At 61.7% G+C, this 17,471-nt stretch overlaps 2 protein-coding genes across 2 annotated transcripts; both read left to right on the top strand.

Moving 5' to 3' along the window:
* Nucleotides 1-698: 698 nt before the first annotated feature.
* TOMM40 (translocase of outer mitochondrial membrane 40) lies at nt 699-6,515 on the top strand. The gene is made up of 9 exons (XM_034792774.1): nt 699-931; nt 1,215-1,282; nt 2,109-2,201; nt 2,462-2,563; nt 4,876-4,981; nt 5,214-5,336; nt 5,515-5,591; nt 6,040-6,142; nt 6,225-6,515. Exons 1-9 carry the CDS (start codon nt 730-732, stop codon nt 6,362-6,364), a joined length of 1,014 nt encoding a protein of 337 aa, XP_034648665.1. The 5' UTR covers nt 699-729; the 3' UTR covers nt 6,365-6,515.
* Nucleotides 6,516-12,639: 6,124 nt separating this feature from the next.
* Nucleotides 12,640-16,130, top strand: LOC117888773 (apolipoprotein Eb-like). The gene is made up of 4 exons (XM_034792478.1): nt 12,640-12,807; nt 13,704-13,766; nt 14,720-14,855; nt 15,529-16,130. Exons 1-4 carry the CDS (start codon nt 12,771-12,773, stop codon nt 15,860-15,862), a joined length of 570 nt encoding a protein of 189 aa, XP_034648369.1. The 5' UTR covers nt 12,640-12,770; the 3' UTR covers nt 15,863-16,130.
* Nucleotides 16,131-17,471: the final 1,341 nt, after the last annotated feature.

Genomic DNA, 17,471 nt, shown 5'->3' with positions numbered 1-17,471 from the left:
TTGGGGGGGATCGAGGGGCGCGAGGCGGGTGAACTCGGGGCGGGGGGGGATCGAGGGGCGCGGGGCGCGTGAACTGGGGGCGGGGGGGATTGAGGGGCGCGGGGCGGGTGAACTCGGGGGATCGAGGGGCGCGGGGCAGGTGAACTTGGGGCGGGGGGAATCAAGGGGCGCGGGGCAGGGGATCGAGGGGCGCGGGGCAGGTGTGGTCACTGCTGAGTCAGGGGGACCCTGGCAGTGGCAGGTGTCTGGGGAGCAGGAAGCTGTTGGGACACACCAGGGGGCATCAGATGGGATGGGCTGTTGGTGTGGTAGATACACCAATGTGGGGGTATTGGGGCGTTGCAATAGTCAGACCCCGTTGGGGGCAGGGTGGGTGATGTGGGCCGTGGGGAGCCAGTGTCAAGAGGGGTATTGTGGCAGATGTACCTGGAGCTTGGGGGCCAGCCTGTTTGGAGAGGGGGTATTGAGGTTGACAGTCTCAGGAGGGAATATTGGAGGGTGGGGTGTCACTGGAGGGGTGGGGGGCAGATGGATCTGGGGATACATGGGGTCTATTGGAGACCAGTATCAGGGCAGACTGGAGGAGGTATCAGTTTGGGGTGCATGTCCTGGACAGATGGGGTAGTATGGAATGTGCGGTATTTAGGGCATGGGGGGTATATTGGGAGGTATCTGGCACTGCTCACCCCTTCTCAACACTGCTATCTGTTCTCTCCACAGCCCCCCACCATGGGTAACGTCCTGGCTGCCAGCTCCCCCACACCCTCCCCCACCATGCCGAGTCCTGGATCTGGGCTGGTGTCAGTGCCGCCTGGCTTCACCATGCCCCCCGTCAGCGGGCTGGGCCCCCCTGCGCAGGAGCGGCCGGAGGAGAAGGGGGATCGGCTACCCAACCCTGGCACCTTTGAGGAATGTCACCGCAAGTGCAAAGGTGAAAGCCTGGAACCCACTGTCTACACACCCACCCACCCACCTCTCTGTCCTGGCACCTTCAAGGAATGTTACCCCAAGTGCAGAGGTTGGGAGCACAGCATGGGGCACCCCAGTACACAGCCAGGTGGGCAGGTCCCTGGGGGAGTGGGGAGGGTACCAGGCTGGACAGCCCAGGGGTATGATTGGGGGAAGGGAGTTACCAGCAGGCTGGAGGGACCCATGAGGTGAAGGCACACTGGGCTGGACGGGCTCAGTGCTGATTGTTGCAGTCTCTTCCCCAGAATTGTTCCCCATCCAGATGGAAGGTGTGAAACTGACAGTGAATAAAGGTCTTAGCAACCATTTCCAGGTAAGGGCTGTGCCCTCTGGTGAAGCAGGGTACGGGGTGGGGGTGGAGGGGGGTGAGGCTATAGTCGAGGAGGATGTGGGGGCTGAGCGGGCTGGGCACAGACATGCCTGCTGGGGGGGCAGGGGTGCAGATTGAGGGCAGCTGGCTTCAGCAATGTTACTGAGCATTCTCTACAAGCCAAGCAGTAAATGTGGGGGCACGTGACCCCAAACCTCCTGATCCCATGTGTCGTGTCTGGGGCTGGGTGAGGTTGTGGGTTGGTGCTTTCTGTGTGAGGTACTTATCTGGCGGCCTTCATCCCTATATCTGACCCTTGCAGTCTAATGCATTCATCCCCATGCTTCCTGGGAGGCAGGCAAGGTGACTGGCCGCATGTGAGATGGGAGCCAAGGCCAGAGAGATGCAGTCACTTTAGGTACCTGAACCTGGGTCTCCCATGCCAGTGCCCCTGGGCTGCCCTTCCCCTCTGGCTGCAGGCATAGAACCATGGGGCTAGAAGGGACCGCAAGTGTGGTCTAGTGCAGGGGTTCTCAACCGTTTTCTTTCTGAGACCCCCCAACAGGCTATAAAAATTCCATGGCCCGTCTATGCCACAACCACTGATTTTCTGCATATAAAAGCCAGGGCCAGTGTTGGGGGTAGGAAGCCGGGCAATTGTCCTGGGTCCCCACAAGTCTAATGTCAGCCCTGCTGGGCGGACACCCTGAAACCTGCTCACGGTCCCCCAGTGGGTCCCAGACCCCTGGTTGAGAACCAGTAGTCTAGTGTAACCCCTGCCAAGATACAGGATTTGGTGGGCCCTGCTTACTCCGCCTGCTTTCCCCAGGTGAATCACAGCGTCGCCCTTAGCACTGTTGGTGACTCCAGCTATCACTTCGGGGTCACCTACGTGGGCACCAAGCAGCTCAGCCCCACAGAGGTGAGTGCCGGGGGGAGTGGACTTAGCCGTCCGGAAGCCAGCGCTGAGAAGCCCCCTCTGATGGTGGGAGAGGGGCAGTGTGTGTTTGGGGAGAGAGTTGTTAATCTGGACATTGGGGTTGGGGCTGTCAATTCAGACAGTGGGGAAGTCTGGGGCGAGGCAGGCTGCTCTGGGTGGGGGTGGGGCAGAGGGATGCTGTTGCCCTGATATGGGGTGGGGCTGTTATTCAACTGTATTTCACCCCCTCATGCCCCTTCCAGGCCTTCCCGGTGCTGGTGGGCGACATGGACAACAGTGGCAGCCTCAATGCCCAGATCATCCACCAGCTCTCGACCCGACTGCGCTCCAAGGTGGCCTTCCAGGTATGCCGCACACCGCGGGTCCTTCTCTCAGCTCGCCCATGTGTCAGAGCATCTGTGTGTTCTCTTCTCCCCGTCCCCTCGGGTCCTTCTCTCAGCCCTCCCCTTCATGGCTGTGTGTGTGTCAGAGCATCTGTGTGCCCCCCCTCCCAAATACACACCCACACCCCTCGGGTCCTTCTCTCAGCTCGCCCATGTGTCAGAGCATCTGTGTATTCTCTTCTCCCCGCCCCGCCCCCCATGGGTCCTTATCTTAGTCTGCCCCTTTGTGGGGTGCATATGGGTTTGTGTGTGTCAGAGCATCTGTGTAGTCTTCTTTCCCCAGCCCCCCCATGCAGGTCTTTCCCTCAGCCCTCCCCTTTTGGGGGCAGGTGGTGGGGGTGTCAGAGCGTCCGTGTATGCTCCCTGTGGGTCCTTCTCTCTGCCTTCCCCTTCATGGGGGTGTCACGCAGTGTGGGGGAGTCAGGGCCCTGCACCCCCCACTTCCTGCGATTCACTAGGTCTCTCAGCCAGTAAAACAGCAGGTTTATTAGATGACAGGAACACAGTCCCAAGCAGGGCTTGTACGTACAACCGGGACCCCTCAGCCAGGTCCCTCTCGGGGGCAGGGAGCTTAGACCCCAGACTTGGGGTTCCCTGCCTCTTCCCAGCCAGCACAAATCTGAAACCAAAAACCCCTCCAGCAGACTCTCCTCCTCCTTGACTCCTCCTCTCCCTTTGTCCAGCTTCCCAGGCAAAGGTGTCCACTCCCCCGCCTCCTCAGGTTACAGGCTCAGGTACTCTCCCTCACCTAAAGTCACTCCCTGCTCTCCCATCCAGACAATCCCAGTAAAACTAAAAGACATTCCCAGGTCAATCCACCCCGCTCCTTACTGCGTCACAGAGGGTGTGTGTGTGGGTGTGTCAGAGCGTCTGTGTATCTTCTCCCACACCCTGCAGGTCCATCTCTCAGCCCATCCCTTTGCGGAGTGGGGGGATCAGAGTGTCTGTGTATACCCCCCCGCAGGTCCATCTCTCAACCTGCTCCTTCACAGGTGTGTGTGTCAGAGCATCTGTGTATTCCCCCCCCATCCCCCATGGGTCCTTCTATCCACCCTCCCTTTTGTGGGGGCCGGGCTGGTGGGGGTGTCAGAGTGTCTGTGTATACCCCGGCCCCTGCAGGTCCATCTCTCAGCCCGTCCCTTTGCGGCGGGGGGGGGTGGGGGTGGAGAGTCAGAGCTTCTGTGTATACCCCCTGCCGGTCTGTCTCTCAGCCTGTCCCTTTGCGGGGGGGGGGGGGGAATGGGGGGAGGAGGAGAGAGTATACCCCTGTCAGAGTCCTGGCTGGGGACGGGAGTGAGTGCACTGTGGCTGCTCCCTCACAGTTTAAGGTAGTGGTGTTACCTGGTAAAAGGAGCGGGGATGTCAGTGGCAGATTTAGAGTTAGTGGGGCCCTGTGGCACAGCTTCATTTTGAGGGGCCCCACCTCGGGACCCAGCCAAGAGAGAGAACATTCTCTCTTATATCCCCTCTATTTTTCATTTATTTTTTTTCTTCATCCTTCTCCTATATTATAACTAATAGGAAGTAAATGAAAATCAAGTGAGGTACCTTGATTGGGGCAGTGGGTTGGGATGTGGGGATTGGGCTCTGAGAGGGAGTTTGGGTGTGGGCTCGGGGCAGGGAGTTGGGGTGTGGGAGGGGTCGGGGGGGCGGCGCTTACCTTGGGCGGTGCGGCTCCCAAAGTGACTGGCACACTCCTCTGGCAGGGGGGCCAGGGGAATCTCTGTGCGCCACTGCCCGCAGGTGTGGCCCCCCGCAGCTCCCATTGGCCGCAGTTCCTGGCCAATGGGAGCTGTGGAGTCAGTGCTCCGGGTGGGGGCAATGCACAGAGACACCACCCACCTCTCCCCCAGAGGCCGCAGGGACATGCCGGCCACTTCTGGGAGCGGAGGGAGGGAGGCAGCGCGGACAGGGAGGTGCCTTAGCCCTGCTGCACTGCTGGTGGCACGTCTCTGCGGAGCGGCTCTCTGTGTGCTGGTGGGGGCAGGACGCAGAGCCGCCTCCAGCAGCCGGGTGCTTCCGGGAGCGGCATGGGGCCACTGGCCACCGAATGCAGGCAGCCTGCCTGCCTGATCCCTGCTGTGCTGCCGGCCAGGCCTCGGGGGCAGGTTGTCGATGAGGTTTGTCCTGCATTTTGGGTGTCCCCCCCACCCCCCAGTCATTGGGGGCCCCATGCCACCGCACTGTTTCTTTCATGGTAAATCTGCCTCTGGGGGATGTGTGCCTCCTGGGGGTTGCCACGGTCTCATCATGTCCCCCCACTCTCATTCCAGACGCAGCAGTCCAAGTTCGTGAACTGGCAGGTGGATGGAGAGTATCGGGGGGAGGATTTCACGGCAGCAGTGACGCTGGGAAACCCCGACATCCTGGTGGGCTCAGGTGAGAGCCTCGTTCCCACCTCTGAAGCTCCTGCTCTGAAATTCTACCCCGTCTCTGAAGTCCCCCACCAGCTTGACTCCTGCCTCCCTTTCTCCATTCCCAGCCTCTGACACCTCCACTTCCCCTCCCTCCACCTCTCCAACCTGGCCCCTGCCTACCATCACCACTAGTCTGAACCCTGCCCCTCATAACCTCCTGGGCCCAGCCCCAGCTGACGAGTCTCTCTTCGCAGGGATCCTGGTAGCCCATTACCTACAGAGCATCACACCCTGCCTGGCGCTGGGCGGCGAGCTGGTCTATCACCGCCGGCCAGGAGAGGAGGGCACCGTCATGTCTCTGGCTGGGAAATACACAGGTACTGAGGGAGCTGGGGAAGGACTCCTGGGTTATATCCCGAGCTCCAGCAGGGGAGTGGGGTCTAGTGGGTTAGAGCAAGGGGACTGGGAGTCAAGACTCCTGGGTTCCCTTCCCTAGCTCAGGGCTTCGGTGGGGCCCTACTCGGACACTCACCCACTCTTCCCTTCTCCACACAGCACCTAACTGGATTGGGACCTTGACGGTGGGGCAAGCTGGGGCCCATGCAACCTACTACCATAAAGCCAATGACCAGGTATGTGGCACTCAGAGGCTTACGTTCCCATCTGGCTCCCCCTTTGACATGAGCGTGGGGCTTTGGCCCCCAGTCTGGGAGCAAGGGGTGGGGGCAGGTGACGTGTGGAGAGCTATGTATAAGCGATGTGCTGTGGTGCACAGTTGAGAGCCTGGGCAGGCAAGGGAGTGTGGGGGTGCCCTGCCCCAGGAACAGTCGATGCTGCTCCAAATTGTCTGCAAGCCTGGAGGCTGCCATCCCATTGGGGAAGGCTGGGGGCTGGGTGGTGAGGGCTGGGATTACGTTGGGGATGGGTGGTCTGGGATAGTGTTTGGGGAGGGTGGGATCACATAGGGAGGGTGGAAGCCAGGGGGCTGGGGTCCTGTGGGGGAGGGGTGGAAGCTGGGGGGCTGGGATCCTACCGGGCGATTGGCAGCTCTGCTCGCCAGGCTAACCCTGCTTCCCTCAGCTGCAGGTGGGCGTGGAGTTTGAGGCCAGCACGCGCATGCAGGACACTAGCGTCTCCTTTGGCTACCAGCTTGACTTGCCCAAGGCCAACCTGCTCTTCAAAGGTACGGCAGCCCCAGGCCGCCCTTCCCCTCTGTGCCCGCGCCCCAGCCTCTCCCAGTGCTCTGACTTTGCTCTCTGCCGCAGGCTCTGTGGACAGTAATTGGATCGTGGGTGCGGTGCTGGAGAAGAAGCTGCTGCCGCTGCCCCTGACACTGGCCATGGGGGCCTTCCTGAACCACCGCAAGAACAAGTTCCAGTGTGGCTTCGGCCTCACCATTGGCTAGAGCCCTCTCCTCCTCTTCCACCAGCCCTCCTCCCCCCATTCCAGTGTCCCCAGCCCAGTCTGCTGGGCGGTTTGAGCCGCTCTGGGACCCTTTGCCCCACCCATCCCTGCTGGTGCTGCCCAGTTAAGCCCTGGAGTGTGGGGCTCCAGCCCCTTTACTGCCCCACACAGGCACCTTCCCGAGGGCCAAGGGATAGGTCCTGACAGAGCCCCGGGGTCTGATCCCCAGGGCGAGCCCCTTAGTGTGGCGGTTCTGGCACTGTCCTGTTCCAGTCACCTCGTCTGCCCCTCGGGACAGGTCCCTGGGGGCTGCTTAGCCCCAAACACAAGGTTCGACCCGCTGTCCCCAGGGGCTGCTGGAAAATGGGGAGCTGGCTGGTGCAGGGGCAGCGGCTGCTGGGGCCCTCAGGTGGTGCCTGGCCTGGTGGGAGGGCAGGCGCAACCCTCCCTGCCTCGGGGAGGGGACCCAGTGTCCCATCTCTTCCCGTGGCTTGGACTTGGGGCCAAGGGCTGTCCTGGGGCACCGGGTAGGTGAACCCAGTGACGGGTGTAAAATGCCCTCTTCTGCCTGGTTCCCTGTGCTGACATCCTTCCTCACCAGAGGGCGCTGTGACCTCAGGAACTGTCCTTCCCCCGGAGCAATGGGAGAGAGACCGGCTCTGTCCTGGGGGTGGGGTCGCTTGGCCTGTTGCACTGATTGGGGATCGGGGCTGGGCGGATCCCCTCAGGAATGGATTGTCCCAGCTGGTGGGGGTGCACTGACCCCGCAACTCTCTGCCAGGAGGGGTTGGATCCCTCCCCAAACACCCCCCGCACCCCATCTTGGTGCAGCTGTGGGGAGATTCCCTCTCTCTCTCTGTGCCAATTACACCCCTCCCTTGGATCGCTGGGGTACCAGGGGCTCTGCAGACTCTTATCTCACAACCCAGGGAGCTGTGGGGCAGACTCTACACCTGGGGTGATGGGGCCACAATCCCAGCTCCCCTGCTCAGCCCTACCTCGCCCCTCCCAGCCTACACGTATCCAAAGAGACACAAGGGACCTATTGAGTGCTCTCTGCACCCACCACGAGTGGGGGTCTGTGCCCCCCCCCCAACAGGAGCAGCAGTAGTTTGGGGGGCCCTGCCTGCATCCCATCCCCACCCAGCAGCACTGAGGAAGACCAGCGCTTTGAGGGAGGGGTCCTGTCAGCCCCCCAAACAGCACCAGGAGGAGCAGTGGATTGGTGGGTCCCTCTTAGCCCCACCAGCAGCACCAGGAGGAGCAGCGGATTGGGGGGGGATCCCCAACAGCACTAGGAGCAACGGTTTGGGGAATCTCAGCAGCACCTGGAGGAGCAGTGGATTGGGGGTCCCTCTCAGCCCCCCCAGCAGCACCTGGAGGAGCAGCGGATTGGGGGGTCCCTCTCAGCCCCCCCAGCAGTACCAGGAGGAGCAGCGGATTGAGGGGTTACCCCCAGCAACACCAGGAGAAGTGGTGGATTGGGGGGTTCCTCCGCCCCGCCGTTAGAGACTCTGCATGTAAATCATGTTTATAAGTTATGGGAACTGAAGGATCTTTTATAGAGACCCTCAAAACACCGCCCCCTCCCCCCATGATGTTGGAAATGTCCTGTCTGAATAAACCCCCCAGCACTGGGCACCATCTTCAACTGCTTCTGTCTCACGAAAGGGGTGTGTGTGTGAAGCACTGCTGGAGACCTCTCCCTTCCATGGGGGTGGCAAGGGGGTGTTGCTGAGTCCTGCGTATGAGCCCCCCTAAACCCCTTGAGAAATGGGCCCGAGGAGGGGAAGGGGGGGAGCCTAGACAAGGAGTGGGAGGGGGGGATTGAGATCTGGGGGGCGGTAGTAGGAGAGGAAGCCCAAGGGGGTGGGGACCAGCTCCAGTGTCCTTTTTGGAGGCCTGAAAGCTGGCATTTCTGGCCCCAGTGCCCCATGGCAGGGATCCTCGTGGATGCCCATCTGGGAGCGCACACACCCTGGCTCATCGTGAATGCAGGCATTGGGACAGGGGCCTGGTGAGTAGGGGTAGGCGGTTGATGAGACTGATACTGGCCACCCTGTCCAGTTCTGGCGCTCACACTGCCCATAGGGTGGGGCCGAAGCAGTGAGGGGGTGGAGAAGAGCCCCCCCGATCGTGCTGAGGCCAGGGGGTTGGGCAGCAGAGGGCTGTCCAGGCTCGCTGGCAGGGCGGCTCTGGGGAGAGGAATTAACGGGGGGGAGGGGTTCTGAATCCAGATGGCAGCAGCGCGTGAACAATCTGCTCTGGTTCAGCCGGGGGGGGGGGGGGGAGAAGCGCCCTGCCTGGGCTGTGCAGGGGTTCTCACGCTGGTGGGTCAATGCGCCTGTCTGGACTGGCTGCCGTACCAAGGGCTGCATGGCAATATGGCTGGTGCACAGGAACGCGGAGAGCAGAGGGGTCGGTGTGATGGGACCGTGCACCCCAGGGGTGGGGCTGGGAGGCATTATTGGCAGGGCGAGCGATTCACCTGTTGCTAGTGAGCGAAAAGCGCTGACCCTTGGCTCTGTTGGGGCAGGTGAGAGCCACCCTCCAGCAGGTCAGGTGCTGCCATTGGGGATTGAGCCCTGGGTTTCTCTCAGTCACGTCTGTAGCCGAGGCCAGGCTGTTCTATGGCACAGGGCTTTCTCGCCATCTCCTGGGGCTGGGGCAGTTCCGCATTGACCAGACATTGGCCCTGAGAGTGGTGAGGCTTGGCGAGGGGAAGGGACGGAGCCCGATGGGTTGCATGAGTGGGCAGTCAGGTAGTGCTAGGAATGGAGGGGTGCACAGGTTTAAGGGAGAGTCTGGTGGTGGAGGATTGAAGCACATGGAGACCAGGGCCCCTGCAGCCTGGGCTCCCTGCACAATGGGCTCAGGGCAGGATTTTACTACAAGGAATTTTTTAAAATTTATTTAATCAAAACCCCTTTTCCTGGCATGAGGTGCTTAGAATCCCCCCCCCCAGCTGTTGAAGCGAATGATGGGGGTGCTGCAGTCCTGCCCCATGAATGGTACCACCGTAGTGCAGGTCGCTGCATGCAGCAGAGAATCACCCGCTTCTCCCCCCCAGAATTGTGCAAGGAGCGGTGCAAAGACATTTTGCCATCAGAATGGTGAGGAAGCCGGCGCTGCTGCCTTGAACTTCCAGGCCCCCGGTCTCCAGGCCTCCTCTCCCAAGTCCTGGCAGTAGCTCTCGGCAGCGGGGTAAGTGGCAGCACAAGGGGCAGGGCTTTGGTGTACGACCATTCCCAAGACCTGCCCTGGTGCTCCGATTGCATCTCCCCCCATTGGCTTCCAACTCCCCTTCCTGTCACAAGGTGAGGCTGTGGCCTGTCCCCACCCCAGAATTGGGGGCAGAGGGGTGAGGAGGCGGAGGCAAGGTGTGTGAGCAGATGGCCCTGACCAATGCCAGGCCTGATTGGTGGTCACCCCAAGAGCCCCCCACACGCTCTCCCGGTGCGGTGCAGGTGCCGCTCACATGCTTTGGAAGGGCCCCCGCTGTCAGGGAGCAGTCAGCCTCGGGGTACGGAGCAGCCCCGGGCGCTACACAGCCCTGCCGGGCCCTGCACCGATGACAAGCCGCATGAGGCAGGACTAGGTTGAATGGGGGTTATGACTTTTTACTGGGCTGTCCCTCAGGCCCTGAGGCCTGGCCAGACTTTTCAAAGGGCTGTCTCAGCACGTCAGGTGCTGCACACGTAAAATCCAGCCCTTTGCATAACAAAATGTGGGAACTCCCAGCTGTCGCAGCCAGAAAGGACTGGCTAACCCAGGTTGCAGAATCCCCAGCCTGCAGCTGCTCTTGCAGCCAGCTCAGTGACTGGCGCCCCCTCGCCCTTTTAAAGACTCCAAGTACTGGAGAAGCGAAACCAGGATCCAGCTAGCCTGGCAGCATGTCCACAAGAGCTGTCAGTGCCAGAGGAGGGTGAACGCCCCACAAAAGCTACGTGGGATACTCAGCCCCTAGTGCAGGTGTCATCCTTACCCCACTGGAAATCGGCTTGACCCTGGAATAGGCAGATTTATATTCCTGCTGAAATGAAGGCACTAGCCCAGGGGTAGGCAGCCTATGGCACGCGTGCGGAAGGCGGCACACGAGCTGATTTTCAGTGGCACTCACACTGCCAGGTCCTGGCCACCGTCTGGGGGGCTCTGCATTTTAATTTAATTTTAAATGAAGCTTCTTAAACATTTTAAAAACCGTATTTACTTTGCATACAACAATAGTTTAGTTCTATATTCTAGACTTCTAGAAAGAGACCTTCTAAAAACATTAAAAGGTATGACTGGCACGCGAAACCTTAAATTAGAGTGAATAAATGAAGACTCGGCACAGCACTTCTGAAAGGTTGCCAACCCTTGCGCTAGCCTAACCCTGGCAAGCTCGTCCATCTGGGGAATGAGCCAAGCTTTGGGCCTCAACCACATCCTCTGGCAATGAGTTCCACAGTGAAACTAGGAGAAGCCACTTTTCCATCCCCGCCCATACCCCACCCTGGTCTATCAGTCCTAAGAATGGCCACACTGGGTCAGACCAAAGGTCCATCTAGCCCAGTGTCCTGTCTTCCGACAGTGGCCAATGCCAGGTGCCCCAGAGGGAAGGAACAGAACAGGGAACATCCAGTGATCATCCCCTGTCACCCATTCCCAGCTCCTGGCAAACAGAGGCTAAGGACACCGTCCCTGCTCATCCTGGCTCATAGCCATTGATGGACCGATCCTCCATGAATGTGTCTAGTTCTGTTTTGAACCCTGTTCAAAAAAGGCACTGGGGGTTTGCTCCAATTACAGCAGAGGGTCCTGGCCCTCGGGCCAAGCCTCTCACAGCAGCAGGCAAAGCCGCAACTGGCACTAGCACCCCTGGCCCTGTACCACGCTGGGCTGCGCTGCCGTGGTACAGATTGTCCGGCGTAGACAGGAACGCCAAGGAGGCAGCGGGTGGGAGAACCTCTGGGAGGGCTGCGGAAACATGCTGCTGACAGGAGAGCAGTCACCCCATGCACCCTCCAGTAACCACATCCTGTCGCCGGTTGTGTAACCAGCCAGCCTTGCCCCTCTTGGCGGAGCCGGGAAAGGGAAGTGAGAGGGGCACAGGGCAGCTGTGCAGCCCACCTCCTGCCTGTCTCTCTCCCTGCACTGCCGGCTCAGCCCCGCTCCCCAGAGCCAGCCGGCCTTGCTCCTCCCTGCTGCAGCACTTTGACCCACTGAGCCTGGAGAACATGGCCCAGCCGTGACTCCCCCGTGAGCTGAGTGGGCGGCGCGGAGAGGTTACTGGCGGGTAAAGCCCTGTATCCCTGCTCCAGGCTGGGGGTGGAGGGTGCTGAGTGCCCCGGCCCCACTGGGGTCACAAAGTGAGACTCAGCGCTGGGTCAGACAGTCTGTGATAAGGCAGGGCCAGCGCTGCGGCAGGAGAGGGGTGGCCAGGGCTAATGGGGGAAGGAGGAGACACTTGTACCAGAGCCCTGAGCTTGGGGGACCCCAAAACATCTGCAATCGAGTGAAATGGATGGGGCCTCAGCCCGCATGTTGTGCCTGGCCAGTGACGCAGGCCACGAAGGTGGGGGCCAGGATCAGCCATCCCTGCTCCTTGCTGCCTCGATGTGGCCATAATGCCGCAGCCTTGGCACTGCGCCGGCCGCTCCTGTGAGCTGGGCCTGGTGGACTCTGGCCAGGCCAGGCTGTTTCAGTGCCACGTTGGAGGGTGAAGTGGATGGGCCAGGAGGGAACCAAAGGACACTTTGTGATAAGGTCCCAGGCAGGTGGGGGGGGGGGACGGGGGGGGGGGGGGGGGGGGGGAGGAGGGAGGGGGGGGGGGGGGGGCGGAGAGCTGGCTGTGGCGGGAGGGCAGGCAATATCAGGGCATGACAAGCCAATGGGAAAGGCTAGGAGTCTGTCCCCCCACAGTGGGGGCAGTGACAGATCCCCCCCCCCCATGCAACCCTGAGACCAGCTGATGGAATGTAGTGGTTACTGGGGGAGGGGCTGGGAGCCAGGACTCCTGGGTTCTCGCCCTGGCTCTGGGCTGGGAGTGGGGACCAGTGGGTTTAAGCATGACGGTACTTTAAGATCTGTCATTCCCATTCTCTCCGGATGGACACTGGACCTCAGTGAAGCTGGGCTAGTTGACACCAGCAGAGAATCTGGCCCAGGATGACTTGGCTGGGGGCAGCTGCTCTACTCCCATAGCCAGGCTAGGCTCAGTCTGGGGGCAGGACGGGGCTCCAAGGATGTCGCCCTCGATTACAAACCTAGCAGAGGTACGCCCCACACCTTAGTGCTCTGCTCTGACTGGCTGCCCCTGCAGCCCTGTGCCAAGGGCTGGCCAGGCCTTGAGAGGAGATAAGAGGGAATTCTCTGTGGTTATTGCCTGTCCCTGGGTACCAGGAGCAGTGCGGCAGGAGGGCCTAATGCAGGAGACAGGGACCTGGCAGCCGGCAGAGCAAGGTAAGGCCAGCCACAGCTTGGAGAGGGGCTGAGTAGCTTGGCTGCTTGGCGCAGGTCTCATGGAGTCGCTGCTGGACTCAGGCAGGATATAAATGCTGTTGATTTGTGCGGAGAACGGCACCTCGTGGTGGGGTGGGTCCCTCAAACTGGGGCTCAGGCTGTCCGGGCAGAGCCACCCTGTTCTTCAGCGCTGGCAATACAAAGGGCTGCGGATCCCAAACTGCTCAGCCCCTCGCATGCTACTACGGGCCCTCCTGAAAAGCCAGACACTTATTTTGGTGCCTAATCGGGGGCCGCGCTTTCTGGGCATCCTGGCACCCGAGTGCCCAGTTCACCCCACACTGTTGTTTGCATCAGGGTAGAATGCTGCCATCCCGGGGCGTGGCATTTTGCCCTTTGCACAGGTATAAATGGTGCCCGGTGACCAAGGCCAGCCCCAGCAGAGAGAGCTGCTTTCACCCCCAGGCAGGGGGGTGGTTCCCTCTGGGTCCTTGTGACCCCAAATTTACAAGGAGCTGCTGGGTGGGAGAAGGCCCCTGGAAAGATTTTAAAGCAACACTTTTGAAAGACCCCCCCACACCCCGTGTCTAAACCCAGCTATGATCGATTAACACCCCCCCCCAATGATTCTAATCAAGGCTGCAGAGCTTTTGGTTCAATTATTCACTGCCCACCACCCCCCTGGGACTGACTCTGTCTCCCCTCCTGCCCGAGCCCAGGGGCTGCAGCCAGGGATTCCCCGCAGTCGTCTCCAGCACTGGACTAGGATGGCAGAAAGAGCTTGTGACCAGGTGCGAGGGTAACGCGTGACAGGAGGTGCTGGCGGCTGGGACGTCAGAACCCCCATCCCAGTCTGCTCCCCCTCTGCTCTAACCCTCTTTCCTCCATCGCACCAGGGTCTCAGGGAGCTCCCAGCATGAAGCGTTTCGCCCTCGTCCTGACGCTGGCCGTCCTGGCAGGTGAGTGCATCTTGGTGCAGGCCTGCCCCTGCCCAACTAGGGAAGCCCCATAAGGGATCCTCTGCCTGGGATCCTACACTTAGTTACCCAGCGGCCTCGAGCCCACAGACACATCTAGAGCCCACGCACGCAGGGAGAGAACTGGGAGCTGGGACTTGTGGTAAATACACTGGGCTGGGGCTCAGGACTTCTTGGTTCAGTTCCCTGCTCTGCTGCAGATTCCCTGGGTAGCCCTGGAGATGCCCCTGAATCTCTCTGGGCCTCAGCTCCCATCTGTAAAATACGGAGAATAATCCGGCCTGTCTCTATTAGGGCAGCTATTCAGGGCAGGGGCCATCTCTCACTGTGTGTGTGCAGCACCCGGCGCGATGGGAGGCCCCGGGCTCGGCCGGGGTCAGGGCGGCCCCCGGCGCGGTGGGGAGCCCCGGGATCAGGCCGGGGTCAGGGCGGCCCCCGGCGCGATGGGAAGCCCCGGGATCGGCCGGGGTCAGGGCGGCCCCCGGCGCGGTGGGGAGCCCCGGGATCGGCCGGGGTCAGGGCGGCCCCCGGCGCGGTGGGGAGCCCCGGGCTCGGCCGGGGTTAGGGCGGCCCCTGGCGCGGTGGGGAGCCCCGGGCTCGGCCGGGGTCAGGGCGGCCTCCGGCGTGGTGGGGAGCCCTGGGGTCAGGGTGGCCCCCAGCGCGGTGGGGAGCCCCGGGCTCGGCCGGGGTCAGGCGGCCCCCAGCGCGGTGGGGGCTCCTGATTTCCAATAAGAACCTGAAAATTTCCCAAAGTGACTCTCATAAAGCCACATGGGGAGTCGATTGCAGAGCCTGGAATTGGCCCAGGAATCCTGAGCTCCGGCCCCTCCTTGCAGAGCAAGGTAGCTCTGTAGAGTCCCGTCTCTGAGTCTCCCCAGGGTGGGTCTGCGGCCTCCAATGACAGGGTCTTGCTGGGGATTTCTGTCACCCCACAGGCAGCCAGGCCTCTCTCCTCAGCGATGAGCCCACACCGAGGTTGGAGCAGGTCCGGGAAGCCTTCTGGGAGTACGTGGCAAAAGCCGAGAAAATCAAGGAGCTGATCCGTAAATCTGAGCTGGGCCGGGAGCTCAAGTGAGAACCCGGCACTGACTTGTGGGGGGGAGCCCTACCTTGCGGGCTGGGAGCCTCCCATCCTCCCCATGGACCCAGAGCAGATGGGGGAGGTTAGTCGCCCCCCTGACTGCAGCCCCCACACCTCGGCTTCCGGGCTCAGCAAACCCCGGCCCTCACCGGGATCCTCTGAGTCAGAACTGAGCCCATGTCCAGGATGACAGGGCCCCGTGTCCCCACCCGGCCACCCCTCTGAGCCACCAGTCCCCTGCCTTGGGGCTGGATCGGAGCCAGAGCCTATAGAAGGGAAAGGCCTCCGTGTCTCATTCCCCACCCCTCTGAGTCAACCAGACCCCCGCCTAGGGCCAGATCAGAGCTAGAGCCCCATAGAGGGGCAAGGCCCCATGTCCCCCATTCCCCTGGGCCAGCCAGTCCCCCCGACCCTGGGGCTGGATCGGAGCCAGAGCCCCATAGAGGGGCAAGACCCCATGTCCCCCATTCCCCTGGGCCAGCCATTCCCCCCGACCCTGGGGCTGGATCGGAGCCAGAGCCCCATAGAGGGGCAAGGCCCTGTCCCCCATTCCCCTGGGCCAGCCAGTCCTCCCGACCCTGGGGTTGGATCGGAGCCAGAGCCCCATAGAGGGGCAAGGCCCTGTCCCCCATTCCCTTCTCATCCGCTCCCCCGTCCCCACAGCAGCCGCGTCAGCCACAGCCTGTTGGCTGCCTACAGCTATGGCACAGAGGTGCAGAAGCAGCTGCCCGCTGTGGCCCAGGAGCTGGTGGCCAAGCTGAGCAAGGACATGGACCTGCTGGTGCAGAAGGTTTCCGGGGACCTGCGGGAGCTGAACCAGAAGGTGCAGCCATCCATTGCGGAGCTGCAGAAGAGCGTGGAGGAGCTGCAGGCTGGGCTGGCGCCCTATGCCGAGGGGCTGCTGGAGGAGCTGCACAGCCAGCTGGGTCCCTACGCCCAGGACCTGCAGGGGCGGCTGGGCTCCCTCTGGGCCTCCTTCCTGCAGCACTTCCAGTGAGGGGCCTGCGCTGGTGGGGAGATGGGAACACAGAGCCAGGCGGGCGAGGGGTGAGACACAGACCCCATCCATCCATGGAGCCCATGGGACTGGGAGCACAGACCCCATCCATGCACGGAGCCTTCAGGGGTCACAGGTGCTCGAGAGGGGGCAGCCTCCTCTCTAAGGGCCCCTGACATGCCCAGGGTCCCTGTCCCATCACCCCTAGTCACTCCCTGTGTCTGTAACAACCTCCCAGGAGCTCAATAAACCACCTGCTGATTAATCACCCCCTGTGCTGCTGCTGCTGCATCCCTGGGGGAGGGGAGCAGCTCTTATAATCCAGCTCGGGGCTTTGCCCCAGGCAGGGTCGTGCAGCCCCGCTCCGTGAGGGAGAACGGGCTCTTAGCCAAGCGACGGGTGGGGCGCAAGCCAGGGGCATGATCATGGACATGTGACGGGGGGAAATAGGGCTGTCTCCTGGGTGGGGCCTTTCCCCTTCGAAACTCCCCCCACGATGATCCCCGTAAGCCTCTCCCCTAGGGCTTGTGCTATCTCTGCCCTGCTGTGACCTCCCGATAAACAGCTCTGCCCAGTGTTACTCACCAACTTTCCTCACCATGCTGTCTGCAGTGCAGGCCCACTGGGGCTGGCACTGCCTGTGAGCGGGAGCCCCCCCCCCACTGAGCCTCCCCACTGCTCTGCAGCACAGGTCCCCAGCACTGCATTGGAGCCAGCACTGCCTGTGAGGGGGGAGCGCCTCCTACTGAGCCCCCCACACATACACCCCGCTCTGCAGCACAGGGCCACTGGCGCTAGAGTTGCCAACTGTCTAATCATAGAAACCCAAACACCCTTGCCCTGCCCTGCCCCGCCCTGGATCTGGGCTGGGGTCGAGGGATTCGGAGTGTGGAAGGGGGCTCCAGGCTGAGCCTGGGGTTTGGGGTGCAGGAGGGGGTGAGGGGTGCAAGCTCTGGGAGGGAGTTTGGGTGCTGGAGGGGGCTAAGGGCTGGGGCAGGGGGTTGAGGGTGCGGGATGCAGGCTCCGGGCAGGGGCTCAGGGCTGGGGCAGGGAATTGGGGTACAGGAGGGGTGGTTAGCTGCTGGTGGGAGGCTGGCTGAACAGAAAGGGCTTCTGGCTCTGGTTGGCCATTGGGCACATCAAACACCACACTAGTTACCTGGCAGCAGGGAGCACCGGGTGCAGAGGGCTGTCGGGACCTTTATTTAAGGCACCACCGTGACTAGAGGCTGTTGGCAGTCCTGCTCCCGCGTGGGTGTGCGCAGCACCCTTTAGGCAACAGTGTGGGGCGGGGCTACTCTGTCATGACATTTTTTTCCCTTTAACTTTGCAAATCCGAGGGTCTGCGGGCAGGGGGCGAGATTGCCCTGCTAACAGTGACTCTGCTAGTGAGGCATCCTTCGGGGGGAGGAGGGGGGCGGGGGCGGGTGATCATTGCTGCCAGTGGCATAGGTGGGATGGGGAATGGGCCACCAGCTCTGATCCAGCCCAGGGGCAGGGAAGTGGCTGGCTCAGGGTGGCAGGGAATGGGACATGGGCCTTTTCCCTCTAGGTGGCGCGGGCGCTGAGCTGTCAGAAGGATGGGGACTGGCTGATCCAGGGGAGGGAA

This window comes from Trachemys scripta, chromosome 16, assembly GCF_013100865.1.
Source record: "Trachemys scripta elegans isolate TJP31775 chromosome 16, CAS_Tse_1.0, whole genome shotgun sequence".
Lineage (NCBI taxonomy): Eukaryota > Metazoa > Chordata > Testudines > Emydidae > Trachemys > Trachemys scripta.
Note: the sequence above shows the minus strand (reverse complement) of the source record. Positions and strands in the feature narration are given on the sequence as shown.

Bases quoted from the DNA above. Each gene is read 5' to 3' on its own strand.
- TOMM40 (XM_034792774.1), top strand. From the start codon at position 730: ATGGGTAACGTCCTGGCTGCCAGCTCCCCCACACCCTCCCCCACCATG. The intron at 932-1,214 runs GTGAAAGCCTGG...TCTCTTCCCCAG, and splicing joins ATGTCACCGCAAGTGCAAAG to AATTGTTCCCCATCCAGATG. The intron at 4,982-5,213 runs GTGAGAGCCTCG...CTCTCTTCGCAG, and splicing joins CGACATCCTGGTGGGCTCAG to GGATCCTGGTAGCCCATTAC.
- LOC117888773 (XM_034792478.1), top strand. From the start codon at position 12,771: ATGCAGGAGACAGGGACCTGGCAGCCGGCAGAGCAAG. The intron at 13,767-14,719 runs GTGAGTGCATCT...GTCACCCCACAG, and splicing joins GACGCTGGCCGTCCTGGCAG to GCAGCCAGGCCTCTCTCCTC. The intron at 14,856-15,528 runs GTGAGAACCCGG...CCGTCCCCACAG, and splicing joins GAGCTGGGCCGGGAGCTCAA to CAGCCGCGTCAGCCACAGCC.